This window comes from Notothenia rossii, assembly GCF_949606895.1.
Source record: "Notothenia rossii genome assembly, chromosome: 1".
Lineage (NCBI taxonomy): Eukaryota > Metazoa > Chordata > Actinopteri > Perciformes > Nototheniidae > Notothenia > Notothenia rossii.
The window spans coordinates 85,984,570-86,004,707 of NC_136912.1; the positions used below are offsets into that span (position 1 = coordinate 85,984,570).

The 20,138-nt window shown below is 42.4% G+C and overlaps 1 protein-coding gene across 1 annotated transcript; it reads left to right on the plus strand.

The window, feature by feature from the left end:
- The first annotated feature begins 3,202 nt into the window (after nucleotides 1-3,202).
- Nucleotides 3,203-18,302, plus strand: lrrc52 (leucine rich repeat containing 52). Its single transcript, XM_079648716.1, has 2 exons — nucleotides 3,203-5,062; nucleotides 17,593-18,302. The coding sequence occupies exons 1-2, from the start codon at nucleotides 4,414-4,416 to the stop codon at nucleotides 17,919-17,921; spliced, it is 978 nt and encodes a 325-aa protein (XP_079504842.1). The 5' UTR covers nucleotides 3,203-4,413; the 3' UTR covers nucleotides 17,922-18,302.
- The last annotated feature ends 1,836 nt before the right edge of the window (nucleotides 18,303-20,138 follow it).

Below are 20,138 nucleotides of genomic sequence, written 5' to 3' on the forward strand. Positions count from 1 at the left end.
ACGAGGCCGGGCATGAGTCAGAGGGAGTGAGTGGGGTCCTGTTACTGGAGCTGTCTGTCAAGAGCGAGTTAGCACTGTGCTCTGCTCGGGGCCAGTGCACTCTATTTGATCGTTTTGTCTGACTTTGTATTAAGATGCTTTATGGCTGGATTGCTTTATTGCAACATACACAATAGCTACAGCATAGTTTTGGCAATTTAAATCTGGCAGTGCAGCATACAAAACACTTAGCATAACAAGAAAAATACATCAAATAGTGCAAGAAATTATTGCAATAGACATACTGGTGCAAGTAAGATGTGGAAAAATGATTGATAGAAACATAAAAGATCGAATAAGATAAGACAGAATGTAAAACTAAATATAGTACGGTAGAATAAATACTGTATTCTGTAACTTTCAGATAGACATACTGTAAAACTAACACACGTAGTTTTCTGTTTTCAGCTTTGTCTAGATTCATGGTTTTTTGCTCTATACACATAAAAAATAAACATCCCTCAGGCCGGGCTGTTTTAAACCCATGTAACGAGGTAATTTACTTATGAAACCATGGAAGAAAACAACAGTTGTGCAACACTGCTATTTTTGTTCTCATGTGTTTGTGTTGGTGTTGGTGTTGGTGTGTGTGTGTGTATGAGTGTCTGTAGTTGGAGGATTAGTGATGGAGACAAGAGAAAATGTTTGTTTTACGGGATGCAAATGTGTTTATCACGTGAGCACATTAACGTAAATAAAGAGTACAGAAGCAGGGGCTGTACTAAAGCTACTGATACTGCAGAACTGGCCGATATCAATGCATGGTGTTACTCTGACTTTCTCTCAACAAACCTCATGATTAGACCAACACAAACAATTCATTGATCTTATTAACAAAATAGTTTTTCTCTGTGCCATACATCTTGAGTAATGTCCGAATCTAGTAACACTTACCCAGCAATGTTAAAAGTTATTAAATCAGATCCTCCTTTACCATTAGCAACATTAAATAGATTGGAAGGAATCAAAAATGTATATTAAAAAATTGCAGAATAAGTTTCATTCTAAAATGTTCCAGGCTGCATAATGAGTATTCTAGTTGTTTCCTTAGTTTGATGCTAATGCTTTTGTACTTACATTAACATTTAAATGCAAGGCTTTTGCTTGTAGAAAAGTAATCCCAAACTTAATTGGACCAATTTCCTGTCAGTTTTCTTTATAGCAACACTGAAGCCTTATAGGCAAAAATAAAAAGAAACAGACCAGCCACTATAAAGGCAGTCTGGGTGACTGATAGAGGATCATAATCTCGGTTCAATTACATTAAAATGATGGAGTTGGTCGGATGGAGTCAGACTTACGGCCTGAAAGACAGTTTAGCAAGAGGGGAGAAGATTTACAACCAAGCTCACCACAGTGAGGAAGGGAAAGGAAAGAGAAGCCATAGCTATGGAAGAAGAGAAAGGGACACAGAAAACTTTAACATGTCATTATTAGGTTTAGGAATGGCGTATTTGATGTAATTGGTGTGAAGCAAAGGTGACGGACCCCTGATGGCAGGTTGCTCTTTCCCTTAGGTTGGGGATCAGACCGGCTGTCTTTCAGTTGACAGCCGACACTGCATACACCCTTATTAAAAAATAAAGACATAGCCCACACACACGATCACAAGTCACAAAGGCAGCGAACATCCATGCAGAGATGTATAACACCCAGGTACCACACAAACGTATAACTCAAGGCCTCCTTTAGCATGTCACTGTCACATAACTGTATAAACTTACACACGTATACACATGGATACACACAACAGCATGTCTGGAAGATGACACCGTTGGGAGCAGAGAGAGAGGAAAGTTACATTAATGATTCTGATCTGAGGCAAGTATCTGCGAACACGATCTAGCAGGGCCATTTAGACGCCAAACCCATGACAGAGGGAGCAGGCGGGCAAGCAGAAAGGGACACTGATCAAATGGGCTCATTTTCCTCCAGGCTGCTCTGTACTCGGTGGATCTTTCCTTCAATAATCATGTATCAGTCTGAAGATATCGTCGCCTTGTATAAGCTGTACAGATGCCGTCAGTATCAAAGTGCAAATGTTTTCACAATTAACATGTTGTCCATTCCCTCTGTCCAACGATTTTGCTATGAATAGTTTCCCATTTCCCATCTATCTTTAGGTTCCATATTTTTAGCTTAAACTGTTGTATAGAAAAAAAGGTACAGAATTCTGACTTGGCCATAACGTTTTTAGACTAAACTCTGTTTATGAAGCCAAACCACATTAAATTGTGTACACTCCGTTTGAATGTAATTACTCTAGTCGAGGCATTTTCCGGCAGAATTTTAGCTTTTTTTTAATAATTTCTTCCCCCAATTATCATTTAACAACCCCTTGAAATATTCTCTAACATCAAAGAGACGAGTCCAGATTGGAAACCATACTTTAAAGGAATAGTGTTACATCTCAGGAAAATAAAATATGTTGGTCACATAATCCTCCATAAAGCAGCATTTGGTGTAATTTGATTGGGGTTTTTGTACGTTTGATTGGGGTTTTGTAATGAAATAAACCTGGTATAACGTGTTCATTTGTGAGCTCTAGCTGCTGTATTTATAAAATGATCAAGGAAGCCAAAAAACATATTCCACAGTATGTCTGTCCTTAATATCTTAATGTTATAACTTCTTAGTAAAAACTGGAAAAAGTGGTTTAATTGGTCTTAATTATGCTTTTGAAAGATGGATTACCTCAGTTTGACCCTTAAAGAAAGCAGGCTTTTAATATTGGATTCAACTTTTAAATGGTAATACATTATCAGTAATAAGGATATTTTTACAAGAATATTTAGTTCCCTTTGAATAATAATCATGATCATTCATATTTCTGATAATCATAGAAACACAATGGCATGGAAAATCTAGGGTTGGGATGGCAACTTCTATATGTATCTGCCAACTCTATTCAAAATCTAACTTGAACTGCTTTTCTTGATCACATTGATTGATAAAGTGATGAGATGTTGGCAGCAAAGACAGAGGTGGACATCAACATCCCATCAGCGTCCAATGTTCGGACAAAAAATGTGGACAGCTGATTGCGGGACTTCACAAATAAAAAAATGTAGAATGCCAAAAATAATTAATTAATAAGCACACACACAATCCAATTTGAATGGTTTATCTTGTCAACAAGCCGCTGGGGGACAGAATGAGGAGAAATTAGCCACTGGACCACATGAGATAAGGCTTGTTAAATCTGTGTATGGCTAAGAGGCTGCTTCTACACACACACTCATACACTCACACACACACACACACACACACACACACACACACACACACACACACACACACACACACACACACACACACACACACACACACACACACACTCTCTCTCAATCCAGATAAAGACAGTAACATGTATAAAGAATGGTTGTATAAAGTATTTTACGCCGACTTGAACAGTGATACTTCGCTCATTATATTTCAATTAGAAGCCATGTAATCAGATATAATGAGATGTGACGTAATTATAAAATGTATATCCTCTTTTATATATTAAGGTTGATTGACCTGCTTTGGCCACACCATTCGTGCAAATAAAGCTTTTGGGTTTTTCTGCACTCTTTTCTTCGTTTTTTTTAAAGAAAGTAACACCTGGTGACGTCACCATTGCAATAACACCGTTGGCACAACTCATGTGCAATACAAACACCAGGTAGTTCTGTGTGTGTGCAGAGCTGCAGTGTGTGTGGATGGAGAGGCAGAGAGGGAGGGAAGAGCGAGAGAGTCTCACACCGCGCAGCACAGCCTCACACACAGAGCTCTGCGCGCAGAGGGAGGACGCGCTTTCCATCGCGCTCCTGGAGGGAAAAAAAGCGACTTCTCTGCTGGACAGCGTGTACCAAAGACCCTCACACACTCACACCATCACAGTCAAGGACATATGTGAGCCAGGAGATTTTTCAGCGTGGAGTCTACATCCAGGATTCAGGAATTGTTGCCTATGTCAAGTCAATTGTTTGGAAACTAAATAAACAATGCACTCTGCTGGTAACAACTAATGACCCAACATGAGTCACCGACGGGGTGATCGTCAACCGTCATCGGTTCTGTGGTCTTCTCAGGAGGGACAAAGTCCGGTAAGCTGCGCGATTCTCACCCATGGAGCGATAAGCGTCTCTCGGTCACCTTCTGAAATGATGTCTTGTGGCGACGTGCGAGGCGCGCCAGAGTGCGTGTGAGTGACTGACCGATAGTCTGGATATAAACAGCAGCCAGGCTTTCAGGCAGCGACAGCCAGGCACCCAGAGCAGCCATCTCGCCTCTCGCTCAGCTCCTCAGACCCATGCAGGATGCCCGGAGAGCGCCGGGGAGTCCTGGTCCAGCTCTGCCGGAGTTCATGACGCTCTGGGCGGCCTCGTCATGCGTCTCTTGCCCGAGCCCAGCGCCCAGTCCCTCCGGCTCCTCTTCCTCTTTATCTTCGTGATGGGGGTGACCCCTTCCCCGGCTCTCACAGCCGGCTGCCCCGATAGATGCGTGTGCGACGACCAGCTGGTGGTCCAGTGCGCCGGGCAGGAGCTCACCCAGTTCCCCAATGACCTGCCCCTGGCCACCAGGCAGCTCATCATCTCTAACAACCGCATTGGGGACCTCCCGGCGCTGCAGCTCAACTACCTGTCCGATCTGGTCTATTTGGACTGCAGCAACAACTCTCTAACAGAGATCTCCGAGTCCACCTTCGGGAATTTGCGGAAACTCGCCTACCTCGACTTGTCGTTCAACACCCTGCTGCAGATCGAGGACCGGACTTTCGGGCCCCTGGCGTCTCTGGTGATGCTGCGGCTGACGGATAACCCGTGTTTGGGGGAAATCCACCCGGATGCCTTCTCGGAGAACATGGCTCTGCAGGTGCTGGACGTGAGCCGGAACAACTTGACGGCCCTGAACATCAGCAGCCTGATCGCCCTGCCTGCTCTGAGGTCTCTGGGGCTCAGCGGAAACCCCTGGAGCTGCGACTGTGACACGGAGGACCTCTGCCTGTGGGTGCAGATAGAGGGCTTCAAGTTCCAAGGTGAGGATGGATGGAGGGAGCGAGAAGTCCAAACATATTGTCAATTCCAACACATCCACACAAGGGCATTGAGGGTGAACTTATCAAAAAAAGATGATTTACATTTTTCATTTTTAATGACCATTAAGGAATGGCAGTGACTGCCAAGAATAGTAAAAAAAGAAACTCCTCTCTGCATGCTTTGCCAACATGTGTCCTGTAAACTGATGCCTGTCCCCTGCAGGTGGCAGCAGTCTGACCTCCTGCAGGTGGTCTCTTTTGGTAGTTTGGCACGGTTTTCTGGCCAGTAAACAAACCGTTTCTCTGTTTAGACTTTGTGCCAGAGAAGCTTCAAGGTTATCATTTGCTACTGTCACATCATCCCATTTAGATAATTTGATTATGGGCACTTGGTGAAATTAGGCCCTGATGGTGGGCCACGTATTGCAATATTGCTCTCCCTTTATATGCACACAAACTTCCATGTGCACTTCCCAGAGTCAGATGCAGACATATACACACAAACACACTCCAGAGTTAATGGTTTAACCTCAGAGCCAGAGCAATCTGAAGATTTCATTACCCTGCTCCCTACTGCAATACAATCCCTTCAAACTGCCCTTCACGTCTCAATAATGTCAGAGGCTTACGCACCAATAAATCAGTTGTGTTACTTGGAAAGCATCCCTTTAACAGCAGGGAATTTAATTAAGTGTCCCAAGAAATCACCAACAATCGGCCTCTCAGCTCAGATGATCTTTGATGGTAAATGTTAATTGAGCTTAGTCCTAGCAGGTGAGGTTTGTTTTTTGAACAATGTGTCCCTGCTTATAATAGCTGTCGATACACCCCATCGATCTTACTGCAATGTCTTTCAGGGTCCTGAAGGCAGAATTAATGCTGAGAGGAGAATTGTCTCCTTTTGTACCTGTTTTTTTACTGGCTAGGCCCTCGTATCTGCACGCACACGCACACACACGCACACACACACACACACACACACACACACACACACACACACACACACACACACACACACACACACACACACACACACACACACACACACAAACACACACACACACACATACACATAAACAACATCTGCATGTGCGCTCTGGTGCCTCCACCGTCTTGTGCTTTGCCCTTTCAGTCCAGATTGTTAATGATGGTGCTCAAAAAAGCTGGACTCCTATGCTCCCATTAGGACAACTTACGTGTATGTGTGTATGTTTGGGTATGTGTGTGTGTTTGCGAGTGACTCATTCCAGTTAAGTGTGTGTGAGTCAGTGTGTGATCTATAGGTTAAGGGAGACCCTGAGGCTGGGGCCCTTGGGAAATGGATGAGATTAAAAGACAAGACACAAGGAGCTTAAGAGGAAGGCCACTTAAATGCAGCAGCTCCCCAAAGTTGTGATCCACCTAAACTTTTCAAACCTCAGTGAAGTATGCTCAGAAACTGGTACACACACATTCACTCACACTTACTGTGGGCACTCTGCTCTGCTATTCATCCCACCAAAGCCCGGTCCTTACACAAACATATTTCTGCCAAAAACATCAGAACAATATTTTGAGAGAAGGGCTTTTGAATCGTAAGTGACACAACACTCCCACAGTTGAGTTTATTTTTCCCGCCTTCCCCTGGTTAGAGTCCAAGCGAATATCTACACAATCACAGCATGTATTTAGCATCACACTACCCTATAAAGTCTCAAATGTGACCAGGGGAGTTTGATCCTTAATCTATCAGGAACGCACACCACTGTAACACACACACTTCATCTCTTGATTCACCAAGCACATATCGATATGGCACTATAAACAAACCATGAACCAGGTTAACAGAGTGAATGGGGTGTGTGGGTGCGTGGGTGTGTGGGTGTGCGTGTGTTGTGTGTGTGTGTGTGTGTGTGTGTGTGTGTGTGTGTGTGTGTGTGTGTGTGTGTGTGTGTGTGTGTGTGTGTGTGTGTGTGTGTGTGTGTGTGTGTGTGTGTGTGTGTGTGTGTGTGTGTGTGTGTGAGAGAGAGAGAGCATGTAGTGATAACAGCAGGGATGTGAGTCTAATGTAAAGAGAATCCAGACATTTAGAATGTTCAGTCTGAGTTGCGATCAGTGTCTCGATATATCTTATAACAGCAATCTACCAAATAAGAATTTGAAAACAATTTCACAATTTGAACCTTCAGATAATCATCACCTTTGCAGTTTTCCTTGGCTTTATAGAACTTTATAATGAGTTACAACTCATTTTTTACCTGTCGAAGGTGCAACTCAAGATGCTCATAGCTGTTTTCGGCTTCAGCAGACGCTGTTTACAGGGATGAAGCTCTTAAAATGAACATGCTGAGCCCCAAAAAAGCAGAAAGAAACAAATTAAGAGACTAGGTGGTGAACATAGGAGCATTTACCAGCTAAAGAAAAAAAGACAAAAAAGTTTCCTCAGGAGTTTGTGAAAAACAAAAAGCTAAAACCTAAAGATTGCATTGAATCTGCTGCACACTTTGTATTCAGGCAAACGTTTTTATAAGGCCATGATAAACCTAATCCAATATGTTAAGCTTGAGTTCTGCATCCAAAAAATAACAATAAAGCAGGTTTACTTATTTATAAAAGAGAAATAAGATAATAAATATTAATATATGTCAGTAGTTTGTTCTAGATAACCATGACCACATCCTTTGACCCAGCCTTTTAAAGAATGTAGCTTTTTTGCACTTTGCAGTTGGTTTGGATAAAGATTATTTGGTTCCTTTGGAGTTTTGTTACGTAACTCTCTCATGTGGCTTGGAAAAAAACTCAAAATGCCACTTAATCAGAGAAAAGGGTTCCTTGAAGATAATGGCTACTGGTTGGCAGTCGGCCTGATGTGACCCTGCCTTGTTTATTGTGATGACAGTACAGTGGATTTACAATTTTACATTTTCAAGCAGTCGTCTTTTAAATATGTTTGAGTTTATGTCCATTTTATACTGTTACAATTGTTTCAGCATTACATGATTTAAGTGTCTTCATCTCATATTTCTATTAAAAAATGTTGACTAATGCACTTGGTGCGTATAGAAAGCGGACCCTGTGGACTATGTCAGGTTTCATATTCCTCACATGAATCAACAGCATCTCTTTACTAAAACCACAGGCTGTAAAAACTAATCAAAAGGGAGTGCAAGTCTTTAAAACATGATGCAATATTCCTATTGATTATTAACAGAAATTTCTTAAAACTGAGATCAATATACAATATGTCAAAACTCATATTGTACAGAAAATCTAAATAGGGAAGACCTATGACCCTGCCTTGGTTATTGTGATGACAGTACAGTAGATTTGCAATTTTACATTTTTTTTGTCTAAACTCTGTAAAAACTCAGATATTCCTCTCCTGAACAACTTCAAATATTCTCTATCACCTGTCTATACTCCGGGAATTTACCCAACTCTTTGTCGTAAAAGTTATTCAGCTTGTCGAAGGACCTTCCGTACTCACTGTAGGTCACTTTTGACAAGTACCTGAATTACAAACACAGGATGTAAGGGGCTTGTCCTGGGCTAGCAGAGTCGGTGGTCTTATGGCTCCACTTTTTGGGGAACGTTTTTCTGGCTGCCCGTCTGTGCCCTGGACAGCTCACACACCGGAGGCAAAGAGCCAAGGCAGAGGGGACGCACCGGGCAGGAGTTAAATATTCATAATAAGAGAAAGAGAACCAGAGGTCTGCAGGTTCAGAAACAGGTTTTTACACCGATTGAACTTGATTTATCTTAATGAAAGTGAATTTGAGATTTCTTCAGAGAGGAGATGAGAAGGCTGAAATAACGTGACAAAAGAATAGATGACAAAAAAAACGAGATAAAACAGAGAGAATTGAAAATGTGGGCAAACAGAAAAAGATGGACTGAGATACAGAGAGGAAGGAGAACAAACAGGGTACAAAGGAATTGGTCTGTGCCCCAGATCTGTCACTCAAATCCATTAAAACATTCATTATGACAAGGAGGCATCGATTCAATTTAATACAGGTAGATGATACATTATTTATCAGCTGGAACTATTCCTCAGACCCATCTGGTGTGGGGAAGCATATCGAATTCAGCTGGCCTACTTGCACTGTAGTGCAGGCTGTGTATGTTTTTATGTCTCTGTGCATTTCGCGGTGCAAGCTCGAAGATTGATGGGATGCCAGTGTGGGTGTGTTTGAGATGTGATCACCTGAGGCACAGAGGGGAGAAAGCTCAGGTGTGTGTGTGTGTGTGTGTGTGTGTTTGTGTGTGTGTGTGTGTGTGTGTGTGTGTGTGTGTGTGTGTGTGTGTGTGTGTGTGTGTGTGTGTGTGTGTGTATGTGTGTGTGTGTGTGTGTGTGTGTGTGTGTGTGTGTGTGTGTGTGTGTGTGTGTGTCCAACCAATATGGGATCCAAGAGAATAAAATTAGAAAAGAGAGCGGAGATGACAGAGCAAAACTGAGAGAAAATGTAAAGACGTAGAAGAAGAAGGGAATGGAGTGATAAGGGCGGAAAGGAGAATGCGTGCTAAACGTGCCAGAGAGGGAATGAAGAGTGTGAGGTGATAAAGACTGATAAGATAAATGATAAAGGAAGAGGAAAGAGAGAGCTGTTGCTATCTGACCTTCACTTTCTCCCTTCACTCATCCTCTGCCAGAGGAAGAAGGGATCGTATGGAGAAATGATGGAAAGAAGGATGGTGGCAATCTGACTAATGCCATATTTGAGAGGAGAGGAATCAGAAGGCGTGCGTTATTCAGCCCTAGTGGATGTGATGGAGAGAAGGTCAGCTATTCTTAGTCTTCGCCAACCCCTGTATGATGCGTTTATCTGGCCAAGTACTTGAGCTTCATTTTGAAAGGAGGGGCTTTAAAAGTCATACATCTTATATCACAGGCTCCTTTCAAGCAGTCATCTTTTAAATATGTTTGAGTTTATGTCCATTTTATACTGTTACAATTGTTTCAGCATTACATTTAAGTGTCTTTATCTCATATTTCTATTACAAAAAGTTCACTAATGCACTTGGTGCGTATAGAAAGCGGACCCTGTGAACTTTGTCAACTTTTGTTGAATCAACAGCATCTCTTTACTAAAACCAAAGGCTGTAAAAACTAATCAAAAGGGAGGGCAAGTCTTTAAAACATGATGCAATATTCATATTGATTATTAACAGAAATGTCTTAAAAATGAGATCATATGTCAAAACTCATATTGTACAGAAAATCTAAATAGGGAAGACCAGCCCATGTCTCATATCCTCAGTAAAAACTTTGAACTCCACTTCTCATATACATTTAACACATTACTGTTACATGCTACATTGGTGCAGATGTTAAGACCAGAATCAGCGCTGCATTGCATCTGCACAACACAAGGAAGTGCTTATTATACTGAGAGACAAGATATTACAACTATAGAAAGTAATGACAATGGCTTATTCATTTATTTTATATATCTTTTGCTTAAGATTAACTCAATGTAGCTCCTTGTTTATAGGGTTGCCAATATATTGAAATGTAAGCTCAGTATATTGATTCAAATCGTAGCCTTATTAATTAATTATACCTATTTTCAGAAGCGTCCTCCACTTGGAGGTCAGAGGTCAAGGTCAGCTACCGAGCGCCTGCAGGAGCGATGATGAGCCCCTGTGTCGGCAGCCTCCGACTCCCCCCCCCCTACACGAGACCACAGCCACACTGATTACCATATGCATCGGCATAATTAATCTGCTTATAAATAGCTCTATTCCCAGTTCACAGGACAGGCTCTCTGCCTCGCAGGTTAATACCTCACAGCTCTGATCATCAGTGTACTTGTGTAATGTGAACATACTGTGTACATGCAGGCATGAGCATTAAATGCAAACAATGAACCAGATTTGAACTCCTGCGTACCCCATGAATGTTTTTACATTCACAGTGTAGTCCGAAAAGCCTGAAAATTATTGTTATTCAGCTGCTCAGTGCTTTTTTAAGTATCATGTGGCAGTGTCGGAGGAATAAGGAGGGAAGTTCATAAAAGAGTGCAAGATGTCTTCAGCCCTGAATGGTAAACAGTCCTGATGGTGATGAGCCTTGCTCTCTGTCAGTGTGTCAGTGCTGAGCTTGGAAAGCCTCCGGCTGATGATTTGATACAGAGACCGCATCGCACCGCTGCGGTGGCAGCAACTCAGAGATTCACTCACACACAAATGTATGCACACACACATAAACACCTACATTTGGGCTCACTGGATAGCGTTCTCTTTTAGATAAAGAAGAAAAACATTTAGGTCCCAATTCACATTTTAATGGAATGCTCTGCTTGTGTGTAATGCCTGAGTGCTTGTCCCTTGTGTGGCCCTAAATAAGTTAAGTGTGTTTATGCCTCTGATATCTGCACTTCATTTCCTAGTACTATTTTTGTCCTAATAGCCTCTGAGCTGTGGTGTGTCACACAGCTGCAGGGCTTTGTGTCCGGCCTCCTGCTTTTCGTCACGGGCCAGATGGTGTCACACTGACCACAACCCTGGGAATATTACAATAACACAGTGCTACCACGCACAACAGAAGCTCAATGGGTGACAGCACAAGGAGAATAGATAGATAAACACACGCTCTGCATCCTGCTGTTGTACGAGAAAGCAGGGACTAGACAACTTCCCCAACTAGAGTCTGACAGTGAATAAGCGAAGGCCAAGAGAAGATTATTGTTGCCAAAGACCAAAGACCTATCTGATCATGAGAGGGTAGAGTGGTTGCCATCCTGTATCAATCTTATGCTGCAGCATTTTCTGGCCAGTGCTTGTTCAAGGTGGAGGAATATTGAAACTGCAGTGCAGCATGCATGCAATAAAGTGTGAATTCTTCAATGCTGCAGCCACTGTCCTGAAACTGCTTGAATTATATTGTACATTGTAGCTAGACTGCGGTAACAAAGAGAACACAAACACACACACACATTTTTATCTCGGTCTTCCACTCGCTCTCTGAGTTTCTGACTCGACATAGTCTCTTGAAAATGTCTTTCAGTTTAGTTTCTGAGGCACTCGACTTATTCTAATTTGGTATTTATAAAATCATATTATACTGTAAGTGCTGCATATGCAGGAAATGTATGACTGTTTTAATTATCTGTAAGCATACTGAATAAGTGCCAAGGCAAGTTGAAATAGGGGCACATTTTAGCTGGAGTTGGCCGACACTGGCATACTCTCTCGCATAGGAACGCAGTAGATCAGTCGGATGTGTCTTGGCTTGGGTTCCTGAGGGTCACCGGGGTAAATCTCTGAGTGGAACAAGTACAGTGTGGACTGGTACCTATGGAGGGACTAGTTTCCCTCTGGTGCATTACTGAGATGCCTCTGAGCAAGGACCCAGATCCCCGAAATGTATAAATTCTAGGGTGGCCAAAAAATCTTGGGCAGGACATGTAGTAAGACTGTTTCATAGAAATGACACTGGGTTGAAATCCAATCTGCGGTTCTTGTTGCATGTCGTCCTCTCTATCTATCCTCCCTCCAGGTATCTGTCTCTTAATAAAGCAAAAAAGCCCAAAAAATAATAATCTTAATGGAAATATCAATAAACTATGATTCGTTCAGATTAGATAATAAACAATAAATGTGTTTCTCTCATACACACTCCCCCCCTGCCTAAAACACCTCCATTGGACTCCATTGTTTACCTCCGTAACGTAATGACATCACTATAACACTCGCGCTTCTATTGGCTAGCACTCCAACACATTGTACGTGATAGGCTAAGAGGTGGAACATCTCTAAGACGTTGACCAATCACAACGGAGCCAGTCAGCTAACCAATTAGAGCAGACTAGGCTCTGCTTTATCTGGACTCCTTAAATAGACAGTTTGGTTTATTTCAAGCTGTTGGTTCATTTCAAGCTGTGTAAAGGCAAAACAAATATTCTTCAAGAGAAATTGTCTTAAGGACAACACCGACAAGCTGGGTAACAACATTAAGGTGAGAAAGAGAGACAGGGTTTACTTGTCTTATGCATTTTTTATCACTGTTGTTTTAGAGATATGTCAGAGGAGGCTAGACAGCAGTAACATGCAGCCAACAACTGTGGACATAGTCTGAATTGTCGCAAGGTGCAGGGAACATTGATTGAGGAGAGAGAGGTGAGATCCAAACACCCCGAGGGACCTGTGTGTGTTTGTAGAGTCACTGATTGTAGCTCACTGCTCCAGCATAGAGAAGACAAAACCTCACACCTGTCCTGAGGCCAGCTTGGCCCGGTAATGAGAGCGAACGGATCAGCTATCCAGCGCAGACCTTCACAGATGGTAACAGACAGTGACGGAGGGACAGAGCTGATGGGGATACAGAGAGGGAAAAATAGAAAATAAATAGAGAGAACCATTAGAGAAATAAAAAGAGAGAGGCGTGAGCAGGTTCATTATAATGCTTTGCAATCCACTTGCAAGACAACAATGCACCTGAACAAAACATCAACATATCTAATATAAATATACTAAAAGTTTAACATTCAAACAAACACCATTAAAAGAACAAAAACTTGGGCAGCGTATTTTCTTTTGAAAAGGTGGAGAACAACCCTTTAATGAAGCCATGCAGGTAATGCTTCTGGTTTGGAGACCCAGCTTGGGAGATGTTGGCAGTGATTCAAGAAGCCACTCACCGGTACTTTTGATTACTTGTTTCCATAAAGGAGAACCAGAAGATTGTTTACAAATTAGATGTAGAGGCATCTGCTCAATTTCTACGAGAGTCATCATCACCAGTGTTGGAATAAGAACTACATTTGACTTTAGTAAAAGTAGCAATACTACAGTTTAGAGACTCTGTTACAAGTTAATTAAGCAATAGCTCACGACAGGCTGATATAATGAGCATATATCACGGCCTGAAGTGAGCTATTGCTTTTATAAAACGGTTACCAAGTGTGGCAATATGAAAGAAAAATACACACTCTAATTTAAATAGTTTTTATTAGTAAATAATGATGTTCAAAATAAAATAGTCCCTCCGTTGCCTTCTGCACAAAACATAGTGCAAGGTGGTTGCTATGCAACAACACTAACAGCAAGCGAACATATTAGACAGAGAGCGTTGATCCATTATTTGGCTGTTTATTTACATTAATGTGTATGTTGCTGTTTATTGTGCAGCCACTGAAAAACTGTCCAGCATCAGTAACATGGCTTACGTGGTCACTTGTATAGGTTGAGGTTGTTCGAGGCTGTTGCTTGGCGTGGCGAGAATATTGCTCCACTTTCTCCGGACCCCGAGATTGGGCTTCCAGTAGCTCTGGAGAGAGCTTTCGCACCTTTGGCCACTAACGGTCATAATTTCTCTGCTTTGTTTCAAGACCCGCATCAGAAAGCTTTTGAGTGGTGCTACTTTTCCAGTTGGTCTACCTGCTCTTCACCTAGCTCTGCATGTCGTAGTTTAGGTGCTTTTTTTTTTCTGGAGATAGGAACTGCTCAATCCACTCCTCCATACTATAGTAAGACCCCCCCCGAGGTCGAAGTTAATATTAAATGTTTCCATTTTATGCTTTGTAAGTTTGTTTCGTAACGGAAGAAATTTAAATATATTTATAAAACTGACAAGTCAAATCAAGCAATCTGATTTGTCGATAGCGTTTTTGCGGACCTCTTTGATTACAGATTTGAAAACATCTTTGCTTGCTTTAAAAGTAGCACAATTCATTATGTAAACCTTCAAAAGTATCTAGATATCCCTGCCCTAATGCCAAAGGAACTGCACACTGAATATGTTTTGCCGTTTGATGTCTATGTCTGGACCGCTGCGTCAAAAAGGAGGGCTTCTGCCCAGCTTCTGCCCCGTTACTTCTCCGCTGCTTTCTTGCTCCAGTATGAAAAGCAAACTGCCCAACGGTATACTGTTTTTCTCAGACGCGGAGGGATACTGACTTGTTGTGAAAAGTAACTTACAATTCTACCCGTGGTATATGCTCAGTATATCACGGCTAAGAACCAATCAGATTGCTTGATTTGACTTGTCCGTTTTATAAACTCCTGCATTCAATACTTTACATCATAATGTACTTAAAATATGTAATAATAGTTAATTACTTTATAGTTTTCTAATCTATGATATCATATTCTGTATCATAATCAGAGATGTAGTCATGTGTTTATTACTGATATAAACTTTTAACACTACATTGTAATTATGATTATACTTCACAATGTATCAGAGGATTTACATTTCGTAAGCATAATCTTATCTGCAAACTAAATAAAAGTACATGTTATATAAAAGTAGCATGAAAATGGAAAATACTCAAGTAAGTAGGCTACCTACAAAATTGTACTTTAGTAAATCTACTTCCGACACTGATTATCACTCATGAGTCCCAATTGAGAGGCTTAACCACTCAATGATAACAGGCATGTGTCATTTATTAGGTTCTTTATCTTGGTGACCACTCGGCATGCATGAAGCCACCACTTTTAGTATTTTCCATAATTATTGATGATTTCATGCAGGATCATCTTTTGTTCCCATTTTACTTGGGCAACTGCGCTGAAATACAGAAAGAAAGAAACTGTGGCGCAGGAGGTTAATAGAAAGTGGCAGATTGGGGAAGCCGCTGCACGTTGTTCCTCGTACTGAGGGGCGGTTCAATATGGGCTAAGGTTCATCCTCAGTTGATCTGTTTCTTCTGAATAACTGCCCATTAAATCTGAGCGCATCACAATCACTAATCCCCTTAACGACCTCCATCATATTCCTAATTGCTAACTTAATAACCTAATACCCACCTGCTCATTTACTTCTACCGGCATTACTACACACACCATCACGTCACAAACCATCACAGCGACAGCATCAGAACATCTTGTCTCCTTAAATCTGAGACCAAGCCCCCCGGTGAGACAATCGTTAAGTCGGTATTGATTTAAAACCTTATCAAACCCCTGCAGATGTTGTGGACGTTTTCCACGACAGGCTTGTAAAGACCTTGGGGAAAACAAACGGTTGGTTTAATTAGTATTTTTGAACCCTTGCATACATACAGCTGAATAATCTGTTTTAGGGTTATCGTGGGGTAACAGTCGATGTAAGCTCAATTTGTGACGAAGGATATTTGGATAAGGTTTAAATTACATTTGTGCTATGTACAGATTCCTTGGTTTTATTACAATTTCACAATTTCCAGCCTCAGCTTTTGCCTTTAACCGCTCACAAAGCCTTGGCAAGTAGTCAGAGAAGTATAGATCATAGTCTCCTCATCCTCCTCTCATCGCTCAGTTATGTTCAGACCTTTGGCTTTATTGGTAGATCAGTGCAGTTTAATTAACATTGTTAACGGCCATTATCCATCAGCGGACATGACTGCAGCCAGATACTGTCTTCTTCCTTTCTTTTCCCTCCTCTCTCATCTTCTGAGGACAGCCTCACTGAATCTGTCTCTTTTTTAAATCCGCGTGGACGCAAATGTGGCCAAATCGGTCCTCCTTTGACATCCTTTCAATCTGTCTTTTTCTGTGTCTGTCCTCTCTCTTTTACTCCCCTCTTTTCAGTCCTATCTCTCTCGCTGCGCCCAGCTTGAAAAAAACTTCTCCTCTTGGGTAGTGCAAGTACAATTAGGCATGCATGGAGGGCGGGAGTGTGGGAAATAGCTGGTAACGAGAGATGAAGTCAGATGAACTGATAGAAAACAGCTTATCTCAGATCACACTACATACAGAGCCCGCTTTTGTTTTCTTTTGAACACTTTGCATTCACGCTTTTTAATATATGGGAGGGGCACTGTTTATGCTAATGCTGCAAAGTCACAGAAAACATGCAGCAGGCCACAATACGCGCTGATGACTAAATCCTGACCAGCTTCTGCAGCCGCCCGTGACCTTAGAGTTCTCTGTGGCGAATCATCAAACAGCATAAATAAACATTTAACAGCATTCAAACAGCTTGTAGTATTTCTGCCTCCCCTTGTGGTCCGAAGGCAGTCATTATCATATTCCTCATTATCAACGGCAGATGTTTTGTGAGAGAAAACACTCTCCTTATCTCCCCACTGCTGCAGAGTGATTTGTTAGTGTATAATGATGTGCATGAGGGGGTGGGAGGGATGGTGTGCCAGAGCCTTGCAGTCAAGTCTAGTCACCTTTCTGTGCATGTGTGTGAGAGTGTGTGTGCAGCATAATAATGATGCCCTAGACACCAAAGACCTACATTACCCAGAGGAAATCTATAGTGTCTCTCGGGATCATTTATCACAAAGGTTATCACTGCATTGTTAACGGCTGTGTGTGTGTGTGTGTGTGTGTGTGTGTGTGTGTGTGTGTGTGTGTGTGTGTGTGTGTGTGTGTGTGTGTGTGTGTGTGTGTGTGTGTGTGTGTGTGTTCTGGCATCTTTTTGTTGCACACCTTTTCCTCTAGAGTAATTACCTTTTTACTCCCTTGTCTCTCCTGATATTCTGCCCTTCATCTTCAACATATATACTGATTAGTCTCTGCCACTGCTCTCTTTTATACTACATATTTCACCATTAATCTCTTCTCTCTTTTTTCCTCTCTTCTATCTCCCTGCCCTCCCTCCTCTTCACCTACAGATGAAGGCCAGACGGTTTGCCACAGTCCCCCAGAGCTGGCGGGCCAGCGTTTGGCAGAGGTCGGCATGCAGCTGCGGGCAGACTGCCACCAAGGCCTGGGCTACTGGGACTACCTCTTCTTCATCGCCATCGGCTTCGTCATCTTCTCCGCCGGCACGGTGTCGGCCTGGGTGATGGGCGTGCTCATGGTGCTGTACGAGCGCTACAGCAAGAGGAAGAGCGAGGAGCTGGACAGCGATGACGAGGATGACAGGGGAGGGATGGGCGGAGGAGGAGGAGGAGGGAACCAGGGGAATGGGGATCTGAGCAAGCCTAACATGCAGGTGTGACAGACTGATGTCTACCAACATGAGGACAGAGAGGAAGAACGGGAAGTGATGAGAGGACGCTGAGAGCAAAATAAACCCAGATCTGACTGTCTCTCTTTGTAACAGATTTAGATAACGCAACATGCTCTTAACCATATTGGACAGAAAGTGTGTGTGTGTGTGTGTGTGTGTGTGTGTGTGTGTGTGTGTGTGTGTGTGTGTGTGTGTGTGTGTGTGTGTGTGTGTGTGTGTGTGTGTGTGTGTGTGTGTGTGTGTGTGTGTGTGAGACAGAAAGAGAGACAGACAGAGACAGCAATAAGGAGGACTATGCATTCACTTCAGGAGTGCAGAATGACCTCTGAGATTATTGAGAGCAATAACCCCTGTGTACACACACACACACACGCACACACACACACACACATTCTCTCACACACACACACACACACACATTCTCACACACACACACACACACATTCTCACACACACACACACACACACACACACACACACACACACACACACACACATTCTCACACGCTTGCACACGCACACACACACACACACACACACACACACAAACACACACACACACACACACACACACACACACACACACACACACACACACTGCCTATATCAGCACAGATTCTCCACGGAGATGCTGGTTTCTGTGAGTGGGCGGCTGTAACCTCTCTTGAGTAACATTCTGTCAATGATGATTATAAAAAGACATGAGCCACACACACAAACACACATGTATTGGGGGTCACAAAGAGAGTGATGCCTTATCTCCGCTACAATAAAAAGGGAAAACAAGTACATTTCTGTATAAAGATGGGATTTCCCCGAATGCCTTTTGGCAACTCACTTGAAATAGTGAACAGTCACTGTCGTCTCCTGTAGACAGAATCTGTCCAGAAACAGTTTGGGATATGATCAAATAATTTGAATGTAAAAACTAAGAATGAACTTCTTCTACAAGTCACTGCTGGTGGGATTATCCTTTAAGTATTTCAGTTAAAGGCACCCTGTTGAGATTTTAAGCACTGGAGCATAAATTATTGAGGTCACATGGATGTAAGCAACGCTTGTTTCAATGCTTTCAACATATTTGTGAGCCTCAAGGATACAAACAATTACGTTTATGTGATCAATTCTGAATGTAAACATAAATTGTCTTAATTGACATGAAAACTCTGCAGGGTATCTTTAAATGGCAGTTTAACACCCCCCTGAAAACCTTTTTGGCGGGTTTCTACCTTGTGATGTAGAAGTGTACTCAGGGGTGTATCAGTAGACTGTTACATCACTTCCAAGTTTCCATCCAAATACTGCGCAAAATTAACTACATTTCCAGAAAAATCTGCTAAAGAAAATGCAAATGAATGCCATTTCCATCGACTGAAACACATTTTAGTCAGGCTGAGATAAGAGTGGTGAGATGCAACTTAACCATTTAGGAAGTTTGGGTTAATCACAAATTATCTTTATCTGTCAAAACGTGTCAGATGTTTTTAGTCTGCTGCCATCTTGTTTGTGATATAATATCTCCTCTTATTTCCCCAGAAGTTCCACTCACGTTTTCAATTGAAATGTAAATGTGCAATGGTGGATGGAAACTTATTGTGGTGGCTAGCGGTGAAACAGACCTATTATTATCAATCAGACAGGGCACTGCTTTTCAGTCTGGTGTTAAGTTACTCTTTAAGCTCAGTCCTCTGTAAGATGGACAGAAGAAGTCTACTAATAGCGACACTAAGTGACTGTATCACATCTTGTGTGTACTGTGTGTGTAACTTCATGTTTCTGTGTGTTGTGTTATGCTTTCCTGTGCTGCGAGCCACCCTGCAGTAGTTTTTCATCGTGACTCCAAACTGTAGTTGGAAGTGGGGCAGGTTCTTTGTGGCTGTCCAAGAAGACAGCATCAGGGTCATTGAGTCAGACGTATAGCTAACGATGACGCTACGCTATGTGACTGGGAGCCTCGCTTGACTGACTTCTAGTTACAGTTGAGCACATATAGTCAGTATAGAAGTGGTAGTATTGTGCGTGTTCATGTATGCGTGACTGTGTGACTGAGGGTCAGAGCGATCACAGAGCATCACTGTGATCAGCATGGACGTGTGATTCATGAGCCCGGACTGACCCAAACCCTTCCTCCTCCACAACGCTCCATTTCCGCCCCGTAAGTAACGGGACAGATGGGCGGTTAGAGAAGATAAACGACAGACAACG